Here is a 19,657-nt window from a genome sequence, read left to right as displayed (position 1 = left end):
AACTCAAATGATCGTTTTCTTTAGTTTACCTTCAGTTGCCCGATTGGAATGGGTTAGAAGATTTCTTTCTAACCATTAAATATCAATGTTCAAACTTTTTGATGTTGTAAAACTATATAACATATGGATTATAATGTACAATTTCATTTTCATCTAACCTTTTCTTAATATAAAAGTTAATTATGTTCAAGTTATATATTGATTTTAGTAAATTCATATAAGAACATTTTATTATTAACAATTTCATGAAATTATATATCACTATTAAATTATATTTAATATTAATTATTTTAAATTGTATAAATTCATATAAGAAAATTTATTATCAAGAATTTTATGAAATTTTATATTATTATTAAATTATATGTAATAATTATTATTTTAAATTATACAAATTCATAAAATATAATTTATTAGTTATAATTATTTTAAATTTTATTAAATCATATATTTAAATTAAAATATATTTAATATTAATTATTTAAAATTTTATTTTATAGTATCATATATTATGATTTGAGTAAATTCATATAAGAATATTAATTATTAAGAATTTTATTAAATTATATATTTTAATTATATTATATTTAAAAATAATTATGTTATTTTATATTTTACAGTATCATATATTATGGTTTGAGTAAATTTATATAAGAATATTAATTATTAAGAATTTTATTAAATTATATATTTTAATTAAAATATATTTAATAATAATTATGTTTAAATATGATTAAATTATTTATTATTGATATTAATAATCTTATTAAAATTTAAATAAAATAATTTACCAAAACAAATTTCTGCTAATTATTAAGAATTTTATTAAATTATATATTTTAATTAAAATATATTAAATAATAATTATGTTTAAATATGATTAAATTATTTATTTTTGATAATAAATAATCTTATTAAAATTTAAATAACAATAACAATAATCATTTACCAAAACAAATTTATGCTAAGGGTATTCTGGTCATTTTAGTTTTCTCCATTATGCTATTACACCTCTATTACATTCAACCAAACACAGTTTTACTATTACGCCTCTATTCCATTACATTCAACCAAACAGTTGATTTGCTATTACACCTCTATTCCATTACACCTCTAATCCAATACAGCGAACCAAACATGCTCTAAGTACTAACGAGCAGCAATTAATGCTTGAGTAATTATCTTATTAATGTTTAATTATATTTAAATAAATTTATTAATATTTATTTATAATTTCATGTTTTTTAAATTTAATTATGATATATTATATTATTATTCACTGATGATGCAAGGGACTTATGTACCAACATTGCATCGAATAGTCTCCCTTATATTATTATAATAATAAGTATGATTGAGGCTTCGTTTGATAAATCCTTAAAAAGATAAATTAATTTAAATTTTATATTTTCGCTGATTTAATTTTTTACATAATTTGATAATTCAAAAATAAAAGCGATTTGATAGAATTTTTTTATAAAAAAGTGAGAAAAATGACAAGTAGATAAGAGTTACTTATAACTTAATCAATAAAATTTTTAAATAATTCTATTTTATTTTAAGTTTAGTACTTAAAATTTCAAACTTAATTTTTCACCACTTATTTTTCAGTATTTTGTTTTTCAATTTATTAAATTACAACACCTAAGTTTAGTTTCATGAGTTAAAAAAAAAATCAATCAAATAATATTAGTTTTATTCTATTAATATAATATTTAATAGTCTTGGAAGCATTGAGGATGAACACCGTATTAACTATCATCCAATCTGTTGAATTTTGGAAGCATGGACGTTGATAATGTCAACAACATCTATAATGGTTTTGACTTGATAAGCCCAATATTTAGCGTTGCAAAAGTCGGGTTAAATTGATTATACTAATCACATTGATTAAACCAATCGCACCGGTGGTTTTCAGTTTTGTCTCATCGATTTATTTAGTTGCGCTTTTAGATCAACTGCAAAAGTTGGATAAAATGATATAATCCATTCATTTTTTATTTTGAAAAATCAAAATCAAAGTAATCAAATTAACCGACTTTAAAATATATTTAAATTTAATCCATATTCAAATATATTAATTAAACCCAAACTCAAAATAAATTAAATATACCCAAATATATTATCTAAATCGAAACTCAACTAATAATTAAACTCAATACCATCAAAACATGGCAATGTAAGTTATTTGATGGATTAAAATCGATTTGATTTCTTAGGTTTTATTTATAAAGTCAGTTGGTTTTTAAAATCTATTTTCGAATTTTTTTAACTGAACCAGTCAAACGGACCATTGCTCACCCCACCAAGAATTCATGTTTAAGGGTGTTTTTTTACAAGAAGGAATATAGCACGGGAGGAGCTTCTAGTGAAGCATCAAGTGAAGCACCGAGTCATCTCTTATTTCCAAAGTGAAGCATCCAAATACCTCATATATTAGTTGTGGGACAACAAATATCTCATGTATTAGAATTAAATCAAGATATCTCATACTTCAGTTGAACATGGAAATATATTCCATACATCAAAATTGAGCAAAAAAACTGATTAACTCGAGAGATCAAGTCGGATCAATAATTCGATTCAATTCGAGTTTTTTTATAGTTAAATTTAGTTTCGGTTAGATAATGTCATTGAACCACATCAATTCAGTTCAGTTTTAATTTATCCGTTGGACATTAAAAAGTCCAAAAAAAAGTTTAAAATTTTCAAAATGTATAAACTCAAGTAAAACCCAAAACAAAACTCATTACTTTTAAATTTTAAATATAACTTCTATTATACTTTTACAAATTTCATAATTAAATAAAAATAAAACATAAACCCGAAGTTTAATTGCACTATCAACTTCTCACGAATTCATTGTTTATTTATTATTATTGTTAAAACTTCCAAAAATTCAAGCGTTCGCATCTTTTTTATTAATTACGTATTGTGTTCTTTTTTTATTATTATTTTTATTAAAATTTTTAAAATTTTGATTATCGTTATTAACATTTCTAAGTTGGGTGTTTTTTTTTTTGTCATTACACATTATGCCTTGTTTGATTACTGTTAGTGTAATAATGCAAAGAATTTTTTTTTGTTACATATGTATTACAATAGTTCTGCATAGCATAAGAGTTACTAACATTTGCTTATGTCTAGTAAAGATTGAGAGTGGTTAAAACAATGTTTAGTTAGATTTATAATAAACATTTATAATTATAGATTTCACAAATTATTTTTTTATATAAATATGTTACTTTAGACTTTATATATAATTGGAAAAAATTAGAATTGTCAAATAGTGTCTAAGAAACTTAAAACAAAGATAATTTTATCTAATTAAAGTTTAAAAGTCCAAATCCAAAGACAATTTTGTTTAAATAAAGTCCAAAAGCTCAAAAACAATATGGAAACCTAAAAGGCTAAAACCCGAACCGAACCAATTTAGAACGGTTCGATAATAATCGATTTCTTATGTCCATTGGTTCGGAAAATGGAAAACCGGAATACCCTAGTCCGGTTCAAAAAACTGAATCGATATCACTCCTAATCATAACCGTTGAGTTCATATAACAAGGGTCGTCGAAACTTGGTTTTGAAATTGAGTACAGAGAGAGTTTGGATCCAAAGGTCTTCGAGCCTAAATTTAATCTATTAGGATAATTCTGCTATTAGTCCCAAACTATGGTAAGTTGTAAATTTAGTCTATATATTTTCTCGAATTTTAAAATTTTAATTATGACTCAAATAGTAATGGTTAAATTCATTAACTAAAATGACATGATTTATTGAGAGTATTATGTGAAAATATAAGTTGATATGACATTATAAACATGTAATAATATATTTATCATATAAGATTTTGAAAATAGTAAAATGTGATAATTGAAAATGTTTCATTAGTCCTTTTACTTTGCATAAGTTGTGGATTTAATCCTTATACTTTTATTGATCAAATTTATTCTCTGTACTTTTCGAATTGGTCAATTTTAGTCCATGTACTTTTTGAAATTTGAAATTTTAGTCCTGACCTAACAAAAGGAAGATGTCAAAACTTATAGATTTAGCCTATGTTCTCCAAATTGATCATTATTAGTCGCTATATTTTCGAATTATAAAATTTCAATATTAATGCAAATAACAATCATTAATCCATTAATTAGTTTTTTGTGAGTAATATGTAAAAATAGTAAATTAACATAGTATTACATATGCGGTAATAACTTTGCAGCACCAAAATGTGAAAGTAATATGTGAAAATAGCTACCATTTAGTTAGGATTCAAATTTTAATATTCGAAAAATAAAATATTAAAAATGATCAAATTAAAATATTGAAATTAAATTTACAACTTATGTGTAGTATAAAGACTAATAGCATAGTTCGAGAAAAAAAAACATATATTCCTCTCTAATGACTGCTTGGATACTCCAAATAAGAAGAAATTTGGGAATTTTGTACGTTATATAAACATTTTTTTTGGTCAAATCAAACATATAATTTCATTAAAAAATTGGGTTGATCCTTCCTATACAAGAAGTTTGCACATGGTAAAGGTGTTTTTTCGTATCATCATTCTTAGACTTTCTCCCAAACAATGAATTAAGTCGAATAGCTATTGGCTTGAATTTGTGATCTAAAATAATTCTTATCAACATTTTCAATTTATTCATCGATTTTTTTTTCAATTAAATCGAAATTTGAATTTCATTACAATAAAAAACTAACCTTAAATAAATCAATATGCCTCCATCTTAAAGAGGGTATGGAATGATCCAGACCGGAGAAGATAAAGAAGGGAGGATTTGTTCTACTCGTTGTGATATGGGGAAAGGCTCCAAGCCTATATCTTTGTCCCTATTTTTTTCTACATCATAGATGTAGACGCCTTCGACGTGAATAGATTCCTCCGTGGAGTAAATGCAATTAGGCTTGCAACCAGGGTAATCAGCGGCGGCAACAGTGAAAGTGCAACAATTTCCCAAGAACAAAGACCTATCCCCCAATGAATAAATCCTCTTCCAACTCTTAGTGTCCATGTCTAGTTTGAAAATCGTATAACCTTTGTATTCATAATCGTCATCGTCATCATATGGATCGCGATATGTCATACAGAGATTTTCACCTAAAGCAAATAGATAACAGGTGCAACCACCATGAAACCTTGGAGGCCGTGAGGCAAATTCCACGGCTTTTGGATGAGCACCATGTAAGTCTTCAAATAAAACAATCTCACCACTATTTAAACAACCATAGAAATTACCCTTGAAATAAATGGCGTCATCAATTAAAAACTTAAAACCATCATCATCATCGTCGCCGTTGTAACTCAGAGTACGCCATGCTATATCTCCGGGCTTTGCAAAAGCAATGTATCGACGATCGAGAAAACCCCAATAAATTGCAAAAACTACACAATTAGAATTCGGCTCTTCGGGATTTATAGATAATATTAGTTTTTCTATAAGCGAGTGATTTTTAGGAAGGGGAAAGCTGGCTCTTGAGAATGGATTAAACAGTAGAATTTCACAATTGAGGCCGTGTGATACCAACCAACCAAAAGGGCTTCCCCAATATCTCCTTCCTCGTAACTCCAGTAAATCGAGCTTATCGAAGATTTCTTCCGATATACTGTAGAAATTATAATTGTCACAGTTGCCACCCTCCAGTAGCATTAAACAAACTGCAGGGAAGTTGATTTTTTGATCCACGAGGGAAGCTCGCCAAGAACGACAGACTGCGGTCATACGAATATGATGTCGAGGGGAACGAGTCAAGCGTGCAATGTGTGTCAAAAGATCGTCCAACATTTTAGCCCAGTTTGAGACATCTGCAATTGTTTTTTTTTGGAAAGCATGATGATGAACAAATCGTTTTAAGTCTAGCAATGGCTTAGGAGTTTTTTAAAGGAATTTATGAGGATGATAAGAGAGAGGAAGATAGTTCATTCCCACTTAAACATTAAGTAGGGTTTTCTTTATTTTATAACTATCAGATTTAGGATTTTCAGTTTGGTTGGGTTTAGGTGTGAAGGTTTTACCATTTATTTATATTTAATTATATTTAAAAAGTTATTAATATTTACTTAAAAACCCTCCATGATTTTTTAATTTAATAATAAAGTGTCATTTTATAAAAGGTATGATTGAGGCTTTGTTTGATAAGTCCTTGAAAAATTAAATTTAATTGAAATTTTATATTTTCAATGATTTAATTTTTTACATAATTTGGTAATTCAAAAAATAAAAGTAACTTGGTTTTGAGGGCCAATCAGAAGATTGCTAGTAGTTGATGACGGAATTATGAAGCATGTTAGCAAGAGCATGGAATGGTCCAAAGCTGAGATGATAAAGAAGAACGACGACGATGTCGCATCATTTTTTACTTGAGGAAAAGCTCCATTCGAGCACGAAAATTTTTATCTAATGCTAAATTTTGACAATCATAGATGCCCACATCTGAGCACGAAAAAGTGTCATCCAAGATGTAAATGCAATTAGGCCTGCGACCAGGATAATCAGCAGCAGCAACGTTGAAAGTGCAACAATTTCCCAAGAACAAAGACTATCACCCAACGAAAAATTCTTCTCCCAATACCTAGTGTGCATGTCTAATTTGAAAATCGAATTTCAACATCAAAGCCACATGTTACCAACCAACCAAAAGGACTTCCCCAATATTTCGACCCTCATATCTCCGGAAAATCGAGCACATCGAAGATTTCTGTAATGCATCTCAAAACATCACTTTCAATATCAGCCCAATATTGGACAGCTGCAATTTTTCTTTTTTTAATAGATAGAACATTTCATTTTGACATACGGTGAAATAGGATCATCTTGTTTTAACCCTTTATTAGCTGTAAATGCATGTAAATGTCAAATTTTTTATGCAATGCTTATTACTATTAATAATATTTTCTTGATCTTTCAAATAGGTGAAAAATGTCTTTAAATACGCTCAAATCCACGTCTTCATAGTTATTACAATAACAACAATGTATTGAGTTTATTTGGACTCACAGGATGTAAACATCTTGTTATTGAGTCTGATTCCTTGCGATTTCGTGGTGCTCGAATCCCGGGATTAGGCCATGGAAATATGCAAAAAATTTTAAGAGTGTGGATTCTATGGTGAATGGTATTGGTTTTTATAGTTTATATATGTATATTGATTCATAAATAATAAGATCATCTTCTACATTTTAGCTTGCAAGCCCAGTTTTTTTACCGAGAGCCCATGCTTCAGTTGCTTCCTTCAATATAGCTTTTCCTCGATTGTTAGAAGTCTGCATCGGATAATGACTCATTCCCAATATGATCTTCAGCGAATTTGATCCCAAATTGATTCCTAGTTTTCTTCCAAAGCAACTAAAAAATTTCGAGATCATAAGAGCTTTGGAATAATTGATTCTCAATATACAAATCGACAAAAAATTTAACAGTAAAAAGTGAGTAAAATGATTAATTTAAGAAGCTAATTATCTCATTATGCAGCATTTCACAGTTCACACAAACTAAAATAAATTAAAAAAGTAGGGAAATTAAAAGAAAATTTAAAACTAAATCAATATGTCTCTATCTTAAAGAGGGTATGGAATGATCCAACACAGCGCGGAGGGAAGAAATCTTCCATTAGTTCTGACTTGGGGAAAGGCTGCACTAAAGAACCCAAACCTATATCTTTGTCTAAATATTTTTCCACTTCATAGATGCCGTTGACTTCGACATCAGTTAATTCATCGGTGTAGTAAATACAACTAGGCTTGCAACCAGGGTAATCAGCGGCGGCAACAGTGAAAGTGCAACAATTTCCCAAGAACAAAGACCTATCCCCCAATGAATAAATCTTCTCCCAGCTCTTAGTGTCCATGTCTAGTTTGAAAATCACAAATTCAACTCTATAATCAATGTATTCTTCATCATCATCTTCATCGTCATCATCACTGTTACCGTCATCGTCAACAAATGGTTAGCGACCTGTCATACAGAGATTTCCATCTAAATCAAATAGATAACAGGTGTGACCACCATGAAAATTTGGAGGCCGTGAGGCAAATTTCACAGATTTTGGATGAGCTCCATGTAAGTCTTCAAATAAAACAATCACACCACTATTTAAACAACCATAGAAATTACACTTGAAATAAATGACGTCATCCCAAATAAAAATACCACCACCAAAACCACCATCATCATCGTAAATCAGAGCACGCCATGCTAGATCACCGGGCTTTGCAAAACCAATGTGTCGACGACCATCATAAATTGCAAAAACTATACAATTAGAGTTCGGCTCTTCGGGATTTATAGATAATATTAGTTTTACCATAGGCGAGTTATTTTTAGGAAGAGGAAAGCTAGCTCTTGAGAATGGATTAAATAGTTGAATTTCGCAATCCCAGTCAGAACTCAGAAAGTTACCAACCATCCAAAAGGACTTCCAAAACAATCCCATCCTCGGAACTCCAGTAAATCGAGCTCATCGAAGATTTCTCCCGATATGCTACAGAAACGATGATAATCACCGTTGTTTCGTAGCATTAAACAAACTGCAGGGAAGTTTATTTTTTGATCCGCGAGGGATGCTCGGCAAGAACGACAGACTGCGGTCATACGACTATGATGTTGAGGGGAACGAGTCAAGGTTGCAATGAGTCTCAAAAGATCATCTGAAATATTAGCCCAACTTGAGACATCTGCAATTGTTTTTTCCTTGGAAAGCATGATAATGAACAAATCGTTTTAAGTGTAGCTATGGCTTTCGAGTTTTTGAAAGGAATCTATGAGGACGATGAGAGAGGGGAAGATACTTCAGTCCTACTTAAACCAACTGATGTATTATTAAAAAGGAAGCCGCCGGTTCCAATTCCCATGCACACCGAACAACTTTCCATCTGCTTCAACCTTAATGGCGGCCGAATCCGGCGGTGCTTTGAAAGTAACGGAAATAAAAAATTGGGAATGAGTATGTACCGTCTGTTTTCGCGGCTGAAGCAAGCATGGGGGTAGAGATGGGTCTGGGAGAAGTGGTAGTTGAAGGTGACTCCTTAACTGTGATAAAGAAAGCTAAATCAGGTTCTATGAATTGATCGGAAATCGGGGCCTATATTCAAGACATAAAATATGAAAAGAGAAAGTTTAGGGAGGTCTTGTTTACCTTCGTTCCCCGATCAGCTAATGGATCTGCTCATACTCTCGCTTAGGAAGGATGGGTAAGGGGTGAAAGTCTAAATCTTGGATGGAGAGGCCTGGTGGCGATCGTGAATCCTATTATTTGAATTTTATTAGTTAACAAATATTATTATTTATACTCAATGTTACATTTACATAAATTAATTATTTAACTTGTAAATCAAGTACAATATTATTGAACTACATAAACAATATAATAGTTTTACCTTTTAACTTAACGAGTGACCTTACCTTTTAACTTTAGAAAAAATAAATATTTATCAAAATTACATAGTTTTACCTTTTCTTACTTGAATTTTTGAATAACACGAATTGTGTAATTCATATTTGAGTTAAATTAAAAAAATTAATTTATTATTCAAATTAATCTGAATAACTCAATTAATTTAAACTATTTAATTTAAAATTTAAATTTTTTATTAAAATTTTTAAATTGAATTAAATTTTATTTACCCTTTAACTTAACTGTGACTAAGAGGTAATCAAGAAATAAATGTCAAAGAAGAAAAGTGAATAAAACAAAATAACGGAGACCCATGATAGCTAATAGGTAAGAAGAAAATGGAGACCACATGGGTTGTCTGATACTAGACCCTTATATTGTTGTCTTTCACAACTGTTGCTATATGTCTTGTCTTTCAAATTTATTTTTTTAAATTGACTAAAAATTGGGCTATTTTGCCAATTTAACTTAAAAAAATTTAATATTTATAAAAATAACTTAAGTTTAAAAACAATCACCAAAATGACTTAATAAACAGTATTTTTGGGTATTGGGAATCCAATGGCCAGCACTACATAGTGTTTTGGCCCTATAATTGCTTGATGATTGTGTTAGGCTTTAAAATTTTGATTTTTTTTTAGTTTGAGAACCCAATGACCGGCACCAAGATATTTTTTTTTTAAATCGCATCATACTGATATACAAAAATACTAATATTTAAAAATAAAATTTTGGTTCTAGCCATGTAATGGCAGGCACCATGTATTTTTTTCGTTTTCCAATACAATTTTTTTTACTTTGGAAAATTGATGGCCACACTAATAAAATTTTAATTTTAATTTTTTTTTTACTTTAGGACACTAAAGGCTAAATTGGCATTGGTCAATGACACACGCCTGACTCAGGGCTGGCCTAACAAGTCCTTTCACCTTTTTTATTTTTTTTTTCATTTCATTACATTTATATTTTCATTTCAATATTTTTTTCCATTTAAATTTAATTATTTCTCATTTCAAAATTTATATTTTCATTTCAATATTTGTTTTCATTTAAATTTATAATTTATTTTCATTTAAACATTCATTCCATTTCATAATCATCATTTCATTTTATATTCATTTCACATTTCATTTCGTTTGATATTCATTACAAATTACATTTCATTTCATATTCATATTTCATTTATCATTTCATTTCATTAATTTTTTTCATTTCATTTCTATTTCAGTTCCATTTAATTTGAATTTCTATTTCATTTCATTTGAATTTCATTTTATTTCATTTCCATTTCCATTTCCATTTCCATTTCCATTTCATTTAAATTATATTTTTTTCATTTAAATTTAATTTTTTCTCATTTCATTTATATTATTATTTTTTTACATTTAAATTTATTTTTCTTCTCATTTCATTTAAATTATCTTTATTTTACATTTAAAATTAATTTTTTCCTCATTTCATTTAAATTATCTTTGTATGCATTTTAATTTAATTTTTTTCTCATTTCATTTAAATTTAATTTTTTTCTCATTTCATTTAAATTATATTTTTTTACATTTAAAATTATTTTTTCTCATTTCATTTAAATTATCTTTGTTTTCATTTTAATTTAATTTTTGTTCTCATTTCATTTAAATTTAATTTAATTTCAATGTGTTTTAAATTAAATATGTATGTATATTGTATTATATTTAATCAAGTGTATAATTTGAATAAAGTATATCATTTATCTAATTTTTCATATTTTTACAATGTTTTTACAAGAACATGCGCTCAACAATATATCATTCGTCATCTTCGAGTCCGACATTACAGGACGATCGACCGAAAACATAGACACGATGTGGGCAAGTTCATCGGTTGTGTCTAGATGTTCAACACACAGTGCACAGTTTGGGTTCACCCGTCTCCCTAACATCCATGTCATTTCAAATTCTCGTTGATTGTGGTCGACCTTTAAGATGTCTACAGAGGCTACGGTCAGACACCATCTCGAAAGCGGGCGTAGAACTTCCCAATTCGAGACATCGGGCATTACAGGAAATTCGTTCCCCCATATACGCAATGTGCGTTGCAACATGTAGATCTTGTCTATGAATTGTTTAACATTTAAGTTTGCTCTCACACAAGTTGATGAACATGTGCACACGGATATCGAAGAGTCTGAAATATCCCGCACTCGCATCACCTGTTTCACAGATCAACTACGTACGACCTAGGTGGAAGACCCGAAAGACGGCCGATGTACTCTTAAACTCAAAAAGTCTCCAAGTTGCTCGAATACAATTCTGTGTTCATTGTTTGTGCCATTTGACTATTTACAACCATGGCTTTTCGGACGCCTTCAACGTACACGTGCCCGGCCTCGATCTGCTTAGTTTGTCTCAACCCTATCTTAGGCTTCAATATGGCCAACCTATAGAATATTGCCGAGAAAATAACAAAAATCGACAGATGACGTGTGCGCTTCAATACAAAATTGACCGCCTCTACCAGGTTGGTCGTCATCTGCCCATACCGAATACCGTAACTTTGAGTCCATTGCCAGTTCTTCATGCTACCCAATCATGTTCAGAGATCTGTTGGTAAAGATGACATCTGAGATTCAAGTCTCGCGAACCTCTGCCTGAATCTTCACGGTTCTAACTCATGAGTTGCATGTTTAATTTGAAATCAGTATTTTAAAAACTTACAAGCTGAAAAAATTTGAAAAGTAATTTTTGAAATAAAAACAAACAATTTTTTTTACCCATGTTCATGAGTTCTTTTTTCCAATCTTTATTCTTATAATCTCTGTGGAAATTTGCTGCGATGTGCCGGATGCAATAAATAGACCTCCACGGAACCCCTGATCTCCTTATCGCAGCAAGTAATCCTTTCGGTATATCTAATATAAGGCAAATGTTGTTTTCTCTAGCAACGAACCTCAATAGATTTCTGAGAAAAATTTCCCAAGACTTGAAGCACTCATGCTCCACGATGGCGAAAGCGATCGGAAGTACATTTCGGTTGCAGTCTTGTGCAACAACAATCAAGAGTATTTGCATGTATTTTTTGTAAAATCATGTCCCGTCCACTTGCACTATCGGCTTGTAGTGAGGGAAGGCCCTAACACATAGCTTGAATGTCTAAAACAATTGGTGAAAAACTCGTTTCCCGATTGTATCTCCCCGTCCAGGCCTTTATACGACAGTATTTGTAAATTAGTCACTGTCCTGGGCACATACTCCTGCATCCCGGCTATCCACCCTTGATGCTCATTGTATGACACATCTCAGTCACCATACAACTCTCGCATTGCCATTTACTTTGCCCACCATGCCTTTCGGTACGACACTTTATATTTGAATCGAGCTTGCATGTCTGCAATAAGGACCAACACATGAATGGTAGGCAGTTGCATATAGTTTTTGTATCTAATTTTTTATTATCTTGCGACATATGAGCAAACGTGCATGTGTATGGACCTTCTAGTTTCCTTACCATCCACATCTGTGTCCACTACATTAACGTGGCTCGAACACGCCAATTACAACCACTTGACGCTTTCCAACATTCTCCTACGTACAAAGACTGCGTCGACTTCGTTACTTTATAATCCATACCTAACTTCAAGCTAAGTTGTTTTATAGCATGTAAACAGTTTTTTTTTTGTTATCGAATTGTTTTCCTACAAACAATTCTTTATCGTCAAATTCATCATCAAGTAGGTGAGTTGGCAAAATGTTTGTATATTCCGGGAACTCACGTATAAGAGCCGCATTAAGATCCACGTCAGTCATGAAGGACCCTAGATTATTTCTTATAATTATATCAGGGCCCGTGTTCCCGGCCGAATGGGGCTTGTATTTTCACCCTCTACTGGCTCTTCCTCGTCTATGTCTTCAGGAATGTCATCCAAATTGGGGTCACTGAAATTATCGTTGGGATCACGGTGGGACTGATCATCATTATCGGACCCTTCATCACTATTTTCTATGGTGGCCAACACCTCTGGATGGATCTCTTGATGAGTACACGAGTTTGGGATGTTATACGAACATCCACCGGTGTTTGGATTTTTGGAGTTGGCATTGACCGTCCAAAACCCGACTGATCTTCCTAGGAGACATTAAGATCAAAATCAATTCCAGAGTGCTGGCTTACTGGAATTACAACTTGAATGAGATTCGGTTGAGCTATCTCCACGAACAACTCAACCAGGCTGGGATTTTCTATCTCAATGGACAATAAATTGCTATCATTGTCACTAGATTATCATCATCTTCAAGCTCTATTTCTGAGAAGTTGAGCGGATCAGTTGAAACTGAAAATTTGTAAAACAGTCTCAACATTTACTTTCCGCAATGAGTTGCTATCTTTGTATTGATTTTTCGTTTTAAATCCGCCAGCGAAACACGCTTGTTGAATCTTATTCCTACTTTTTTCGACTTTGAAATACACAGCCTTCTTAAGTTGTAGTTATCATTTCTCCATTAAAATAAACATAAACAAACAAAATTTGGGAACTCATCTTAAAAAAATTTTACTTCCTTCTCAACAAAGAAAAAAGTAAAATTTTTAATCTCGATTTTCAACTAATAAAGCAAACAAAAAGCAAATAAAAATTCAAATGGAAGATAAAACACCTATATATATCTGATAAATTTAGTGCCCGCTATCTACTGGCCAGCACCAAATTTTTTTTAAAATTTAACTAGTGCGGGCCATTAGTGTTCTAAAAAAAAATTTTGCATTGGGAGCCAAAATTGTACTTGGTGCCGGCGCCCAATTTTTTTTTTAAATTTAACTGGTGCTGACCATCAATGTTAAAAAAAAGCATTAGGACACGAAAAAAGTACTTGGTGCCTGCCATTACATGGCTAGCACCCAAAAAAAATTCTAATTCAACTGGTGCCGACCATCAGTGTACTAAAGTAAAAAAAATTGCATTGGGACACAAAAAAAATACCTGGTGCCAGCCATCTACTGGCCAGCTGTAACGTCCCAAAATTTCAGGAAATTAATTGTGAGAATCCGAGGTAATTAGAATTCTGGGCTCTGCTTCTGTGTTCAAGTTCTAGAGTTCGAGTTGCATTGTTAAAAAGTTTTGTGATTGTTTTTAAAACAACCTTCATCTTTGTGTTTCTTAGTTAAGTTCAATTCTAGGTAAATCAATGTTAAGAATGAGCTTGCTGGTTCACTGGTTAAGCATCTGTCAATATTCTATCTAGTTTCGAGTTCGAATCCTATAGTATGCGTTAGGAAATTTATTTTTTGCAATTTTCGGAAGGAGGTGGTTAATTTTAAATAGTTTGAAGCATTTCTATTATATCTCCTTCCTTACGTTCTTTCTTTTTCTCTAAGTCTATTTTTCAATCCTTCTTCTTTTCTTTTCTTTTTCCTTCTTCGGTATTCAATTCTACATTAATTGAGAGTTCTCTGTTGCCTGTAAAGTCAACTGTGCAATTATTGAGTAAGTTTTGCTATTATTACTTCTCGTTTTGTGAGTTTCACTGAGTTAACGATATTATGTCGAAACGGGTTTTCCTCGGTTGTTTGAATGCTTTGTATAATCATTTAATTGGTTACCTTTTTAGGCGAAGATCTTGCGAGAGACGGTAACACGCCGTGTTAGTTTGGTTTCCCCTATTTCGTACGAGGTTAGTATGCGAATTAAGTTGGGGTGGCGTCGAATCTTTCAAAAAAAAATTTGGCAGTGGCTTGTTTTTGCTTAATTATTGAAATTGATAGTATAATTGATTAGTGAATTATTATTTAGGTTATGGGTAGTCTTCGTAACGTTTCTCTGCCAAAGCAAAATCAGGTACGGACTAGAAACCTTAATTTTGCAAGTTTCGAGTCGCCAAAAATGGTGGCTGTAAACGCCATACGGGCGTGTGACTAGGTCATTTGAGTTACATAGATATATGGCCTACCGTGTGATCGGCCGTGTAACTCACTGTTCATCGAATTAGGCCACACGGGCATGCGTCTAGGCTGTTTAAGTCACAAACACGGGTAAGCACATGGGCGTGTGAGTCATATGGGCAAGGATACGGCCGTGTGTCCAAGCCGTGCAACTCTCTGTTTACATGTTAGAACTACACGGGCAGAGGGCATAGGCGTGTGCCCAGGCCGTGTGAGCCACACGGGCAAGGACATAACCGTGTGTCCAGGCGGTGTGGCATTATAAAAGAGGCTCAAAACCTATTTTTAAGGCCATAAATATGTTTATGACTGATAATGATTTCTCCATTGTATGAATGATCTAAACTTGATTGAGTGAGAACTCTCTGATACTCTGTAACTGACGCATGAATGTTATAACTGTAAGTGCATTATGAATAGTTGTATTCTGCATATGCATGGGTTGAGAAGTTGTGAAGAAAGAAGTGATCTACTCTGAATTAGTGGTTAAGCTATTATGTAAATAATTCTGATTCTGGCGCTTTGACGCATTATGATCCAAAAACTAAGTTGTGTTATTCTAAACGTGTCAAATAGACACTTTGTGGTGTGTAGGGATGGACGGGCATTGAATGTCCTTAACGGTGTGTTGGGATGGTCGAAGATGATATGTAGCGGATGGGGTCTAGGAATATTTTATCTGAATTTGATCTACAATATATATATATATATATATATGAAATTGTATATATATAAATATCTGTATACAACTGATCTGTTCTAAATCTGAATTGTAAATAGTTTTGTACCGAAATGAATCTCTGAATATGGACTACTTTATAAATGAATACTAACTGAATAACTTAACTTTTGTTATGTACTGAGTTCACAACTCATTTTGTTTTGGTTGGATTTCAAGTGATCCCCAAGCTTGAGTGGGTCAATGCAACGGATGCTCAGTCAAGCATTTACCTTTCCTTAAGTAGTTGTTAGGATTTCAGTAACTATATTAGGACGAATCTAGAACATTATGTACTTAATTCGTTTCATGATGAATGTGTTAGGAAGTGTGGTTTAACTTTATTATGTGTTGTGTGATAATTGCTAAGTGATGAGGTAACTCCCGAAATTTGGGCTGGACGTCCAAGCCTAGTTTAGGGTGTTACACCAGCACAAAAAAAAATTACATCTTGGTGTCGGCCATTACATGGCCAGAACTAAAATTTATTTTTTAAAATACCGGCATTTTTGTATACCAGTATGACACAATTTTAAAAAAAAATACCCTGATGCCGACCATCGAGTTCCCAAACTCAAAAAAATCAATTTTTTAAAGCCTGAAACAATCATCAGGCAATCATAGGGCCAAAACACTAGGTAGTGCCAGCCATTGGGTTCCCAAAACCTCAATCTACAGCTCATTTTAGGTCATTTTAGTGATTGTTTTTGAAGCTAGGTCATTTTTATAAATATAACAAAATTTGGGTTAGATTGGTAAAATAGCCTAAAAATTGAAAACAAAATTTAAAAATTCAGAAAAAAATATTGTATGTGTAAGGAAAAGGCATGATGGTTACATGCTTCCATGTGTTCTCTTTTCGGTTTCAATTTTTTTTAGAGAGAGAGGAAAACGCGTTCTACAAGTAGATGGTTAAATGTTAAATGTTGATTAGTCAGTTCTTTTGGTTAGTTGGTTAAATGTTAGTTCTTTTGTCCTTTAAGTCTAGAGCTCGATTCTTCTATTTTTCACATTTGTATTTTGACACATTAGTTCTTTTATTTTAATAGGGAGATTTAACGAAATATGTCGTTTCTTTTTATATATTTATTGGGATACACTATTTTTGGAGAGAGAATGTGAAAACTCGTCCTACAAAGCTTTTTTGGTTAAATAGTTAAGTGTTAGTGCTTTTATCTTTGAGTCCTAGGTTCGATTTCTCTCTTACTCACTGTAATAATTGTGATTTCATCCTTGAGTCCTAGGTTTGGTTCCTCTTATAAGATTTTAATATGTATTTTTTATGTTGTTTCGTTTTTTATTTTTAATTAATATTTATAATTAATAAATATATTGTTTTCAAGTTTTTTTATTTTTATTAATTATAAATATTAATTAAAAATTGAAAAACATAAAATAAAAGATACATATTAAAAAACTTATAATAGGAATAAAATTTGAGACTTACGGATAAAATCATAATTATCTAAAAACCTAACCAAAAGAGTTAATTTCTTAAAAATATTAATTAAAAATTAAAAAAAATCTTGAACAACGTGAAATAAAAAATAAAATATGAGAAGGAGAGGAGTGGAAGCCGAGCCTAGACCTAAAAGATAAAAATATTAATATTTAATTATTTGACCGGAGAAGCTGTAAAAAGCATTTTCACTCTTTTCAATAACAGCATGTTCGGTAAATATAAAAAAACATCATATTTAATTAAATTTAAAAAGAAAAACAGCATATTTATCAACCCTAATAATTGATGTTCTGTACTTTCATTTATTAATAAATTGATCAAACATAGAGAGAAAGAGAGGTCGAAACCGAAAGATGGATACAAAGCAAAAGAGAATTCGTGTGTTAATGTTCCCATGGTTAGCTTATGGCCATATTTCACCCTTCTTAGAGCTAGCCAAGAAGCTCGCGAACCGAAACTTGTACGTTTACTTCTGTTCCACTGCTGTAAATCTTGATTCCATCAAGCCAAAAGTTTCACCTAATCACTCACTTTCAATTCAATTCATTGAGCTCAAGCTGCCATTGTTGCCTCAGCTTCCTTCTTACTACCAAACCACCAAAGGATTGCCACCCCATCTACTGAACACTCTAGTTAAAGCCGTCGACATGTCCAGGGATGAGTTTGCCACAATATTGAAAACCCTTGACCCGGATTTGTTTATTTATGATTTGCTTCAACCCTGGGCACCTACACTTGCTTCCTCACTCAACATACCTGCCATACTTTTCTACACTGCTTCCGTAGCTGCGGCTTCTTTCACATTTCATGGATTGAAGAACCTTAAAAGGGAGGAGTTTCCCTTTCCTGAATTTTACATAAACGATTGCTTTATGCCAACAAAAAGCTCCAGAAACGAGTTTGGGCGTACTCCACCTGTTTCCAGTAGTAAAGAAAGGATTCCTCAGTGCTTTGAACACTCTTCGGATATCATTTTGGTTAAGAGTTTTAGGGAGCTTGAAGGGAAATACATGGGCTATCTTTCAATCCTATTAAACAAGAAGATAGTTCCAACAGGTCCACTGGTTCGAGACGCTAGTGAAGAACACCATGAGAACGAGAAAGAGATACTTGAATGGCTTACCAAGAAGAGAAAAGCCTCCACCGTGTTCGTTTCCTTCGGGAGTGAGTATTATCTCTCGAATAAAGAAAGGGAAGCCATTGCTGGGGGCTTGAGCTTAGTGAGGTGAACTTCATTTGGGCCCTCAGATTCCCTGTTGGAGATAAGGAAAAACCCAAGCTTGAAGAGGCCTTACCCGAAGGATATCTGGAAAGGATTGGTGAGAGAGGGCTGATGGTGGAAGATTGGGCACCACAGGCGAAAATACTGCAACACTCGAGCATTGGGGGATTTGTGAGTCACTGTGGATGGAATTCTGTAATAGAAAGCTTGAAATTTGGAGTTCCAATCATAGCAATGCCTATGTGTTTTGACCAACCATTGAATGCTAGGCTTGTACAAGCTGTTGGTGTTGGAGTAGGGGTAAAGAGAGAAAAGGATGGGAGCCTTGAAAGAGAAGAGATAGTCAGAGCGATCAAGCAAGTGGTGGGAGAGAAAGATGGGGAGAATATAAGAAATAAAGCTAGAGAAATGAGTAACTATATTAAAATCAAAAGAGATGAAGAGGTGGATGAAGTTGTACAAGAATTTATCCAAATTCTACATAAAGGAGGGTTGAAGATTCATAATCAAAATGTTTGACTGCTTAATTCGGGGACAAACAAATAAGCTTCAGGTTTGATGAAGTCTCTTCTGTTTGGTTTCATCACTTTCCCTTTAATGGAAATCTTAAGAGTAATGGAGCTTGAATGGAGAGATCTTACGACAGGCTTTGTTGAATAAAGTGGAAGCTTCGTTGATTGTGTTACTATTTGTATGTCATGTCCATCTTTGGGTGGTGTTGTGTTGTGCATTTTCTTTTTGTTGGTTTTGTTTTGCCTCAGTTTGTATTTTGTTGGTTTTGTTTTGCTTCGGTTGTATTTGTAAGGTGATTGTGAATGGTACGAAATTTAAGATGGGTTAAGTAAAAATATTAGATTTAAAAAAATGGATTATGACAAAAAAAATTAAATTCCTTTAAAATATGAGTCAAGTTTGGGCTTGAATATTTAAGGCTCGAGCC

The 19,657-nt window shown here is 32.0% G+C and overlaps 1 protein-coding gene, 1 long non-coding RNA gene and 1 pseudogene across 2 annotated transcripts; 1 reads left to right on the top strand and 2 right to left on the bottom strand.

The window, feature by feature from the left end:
- Window positions 1-4,742: 4,742 nt before the first annotated feature.
- On the bottom strand, window positions 4,743-5,798 carry LOC121208150 (uncharacterized). Its single transcript, XM_041078645.1, has one exon. The coding sequence runs from the start codon at window positions 5,796-5,798 to the stop codon at window positions 4,743-4,745; it is 1,056 nt and encodes a 351-aa protein (XP_040934579.1).
- A 1,657-nt stretch (window positions 5,799-7,455) lies between these two features.
- On the bottom strand, window positions 7,456-9,303 carry LOC121207878 (uncharacterized). Its single transcript, XR_005902985.1, has 3 exons — window positions 9,148-9,303; window positions 8,964-9,041; window positions 7,456-7,967 (listed from the first exon to the last, which is right to left on the bottom strand). It is a non-coding gene; the product is annotated as an uncharacterized lncRNA (long non-coding RNA).
- An 8,465-nt stretch (window positions 9,304-17,768) lies between these two features.
- LOC121207877 (UDP-glucosyltransferase 29-like) lies at window positions 17,769-19,581 on the top strand (annotated as a pseudogene).
- The last annotated feature ends 76 nt before the right edge of the window (window positions 19,582-19,657 follow it).

Source organism: Gossypium hirsutum, chromosome A10 (genome assembly GCF_007990345.1).
Source record: "Gossypium hirsutum isolate 1008001.06 chromosome A10, Gossypium_hirsutum_v2.1, whole genome shotgun sequence".
Lineage (NCBI taxonomy): Eukaryota > Viridiplantae > Streptophyta > Magnoliopsida > Malvales > Malvaceae > Gossypium > Gossypium hirsutum.
The sequence above is the reverse complement of the archived record's forward strand: the minus strand, read 5'-3'. Positions and strand labels throughout refer to the sequence as shown.

Coding starts and splice junctions, on each gene's coding strand:
- LOC121208150 (XM_041078645.1), bottom strand. CDS start 5,798: ATGTTGGACGATCTTTTGACACACATTGCACGCTTGACTCGTTCCCCT.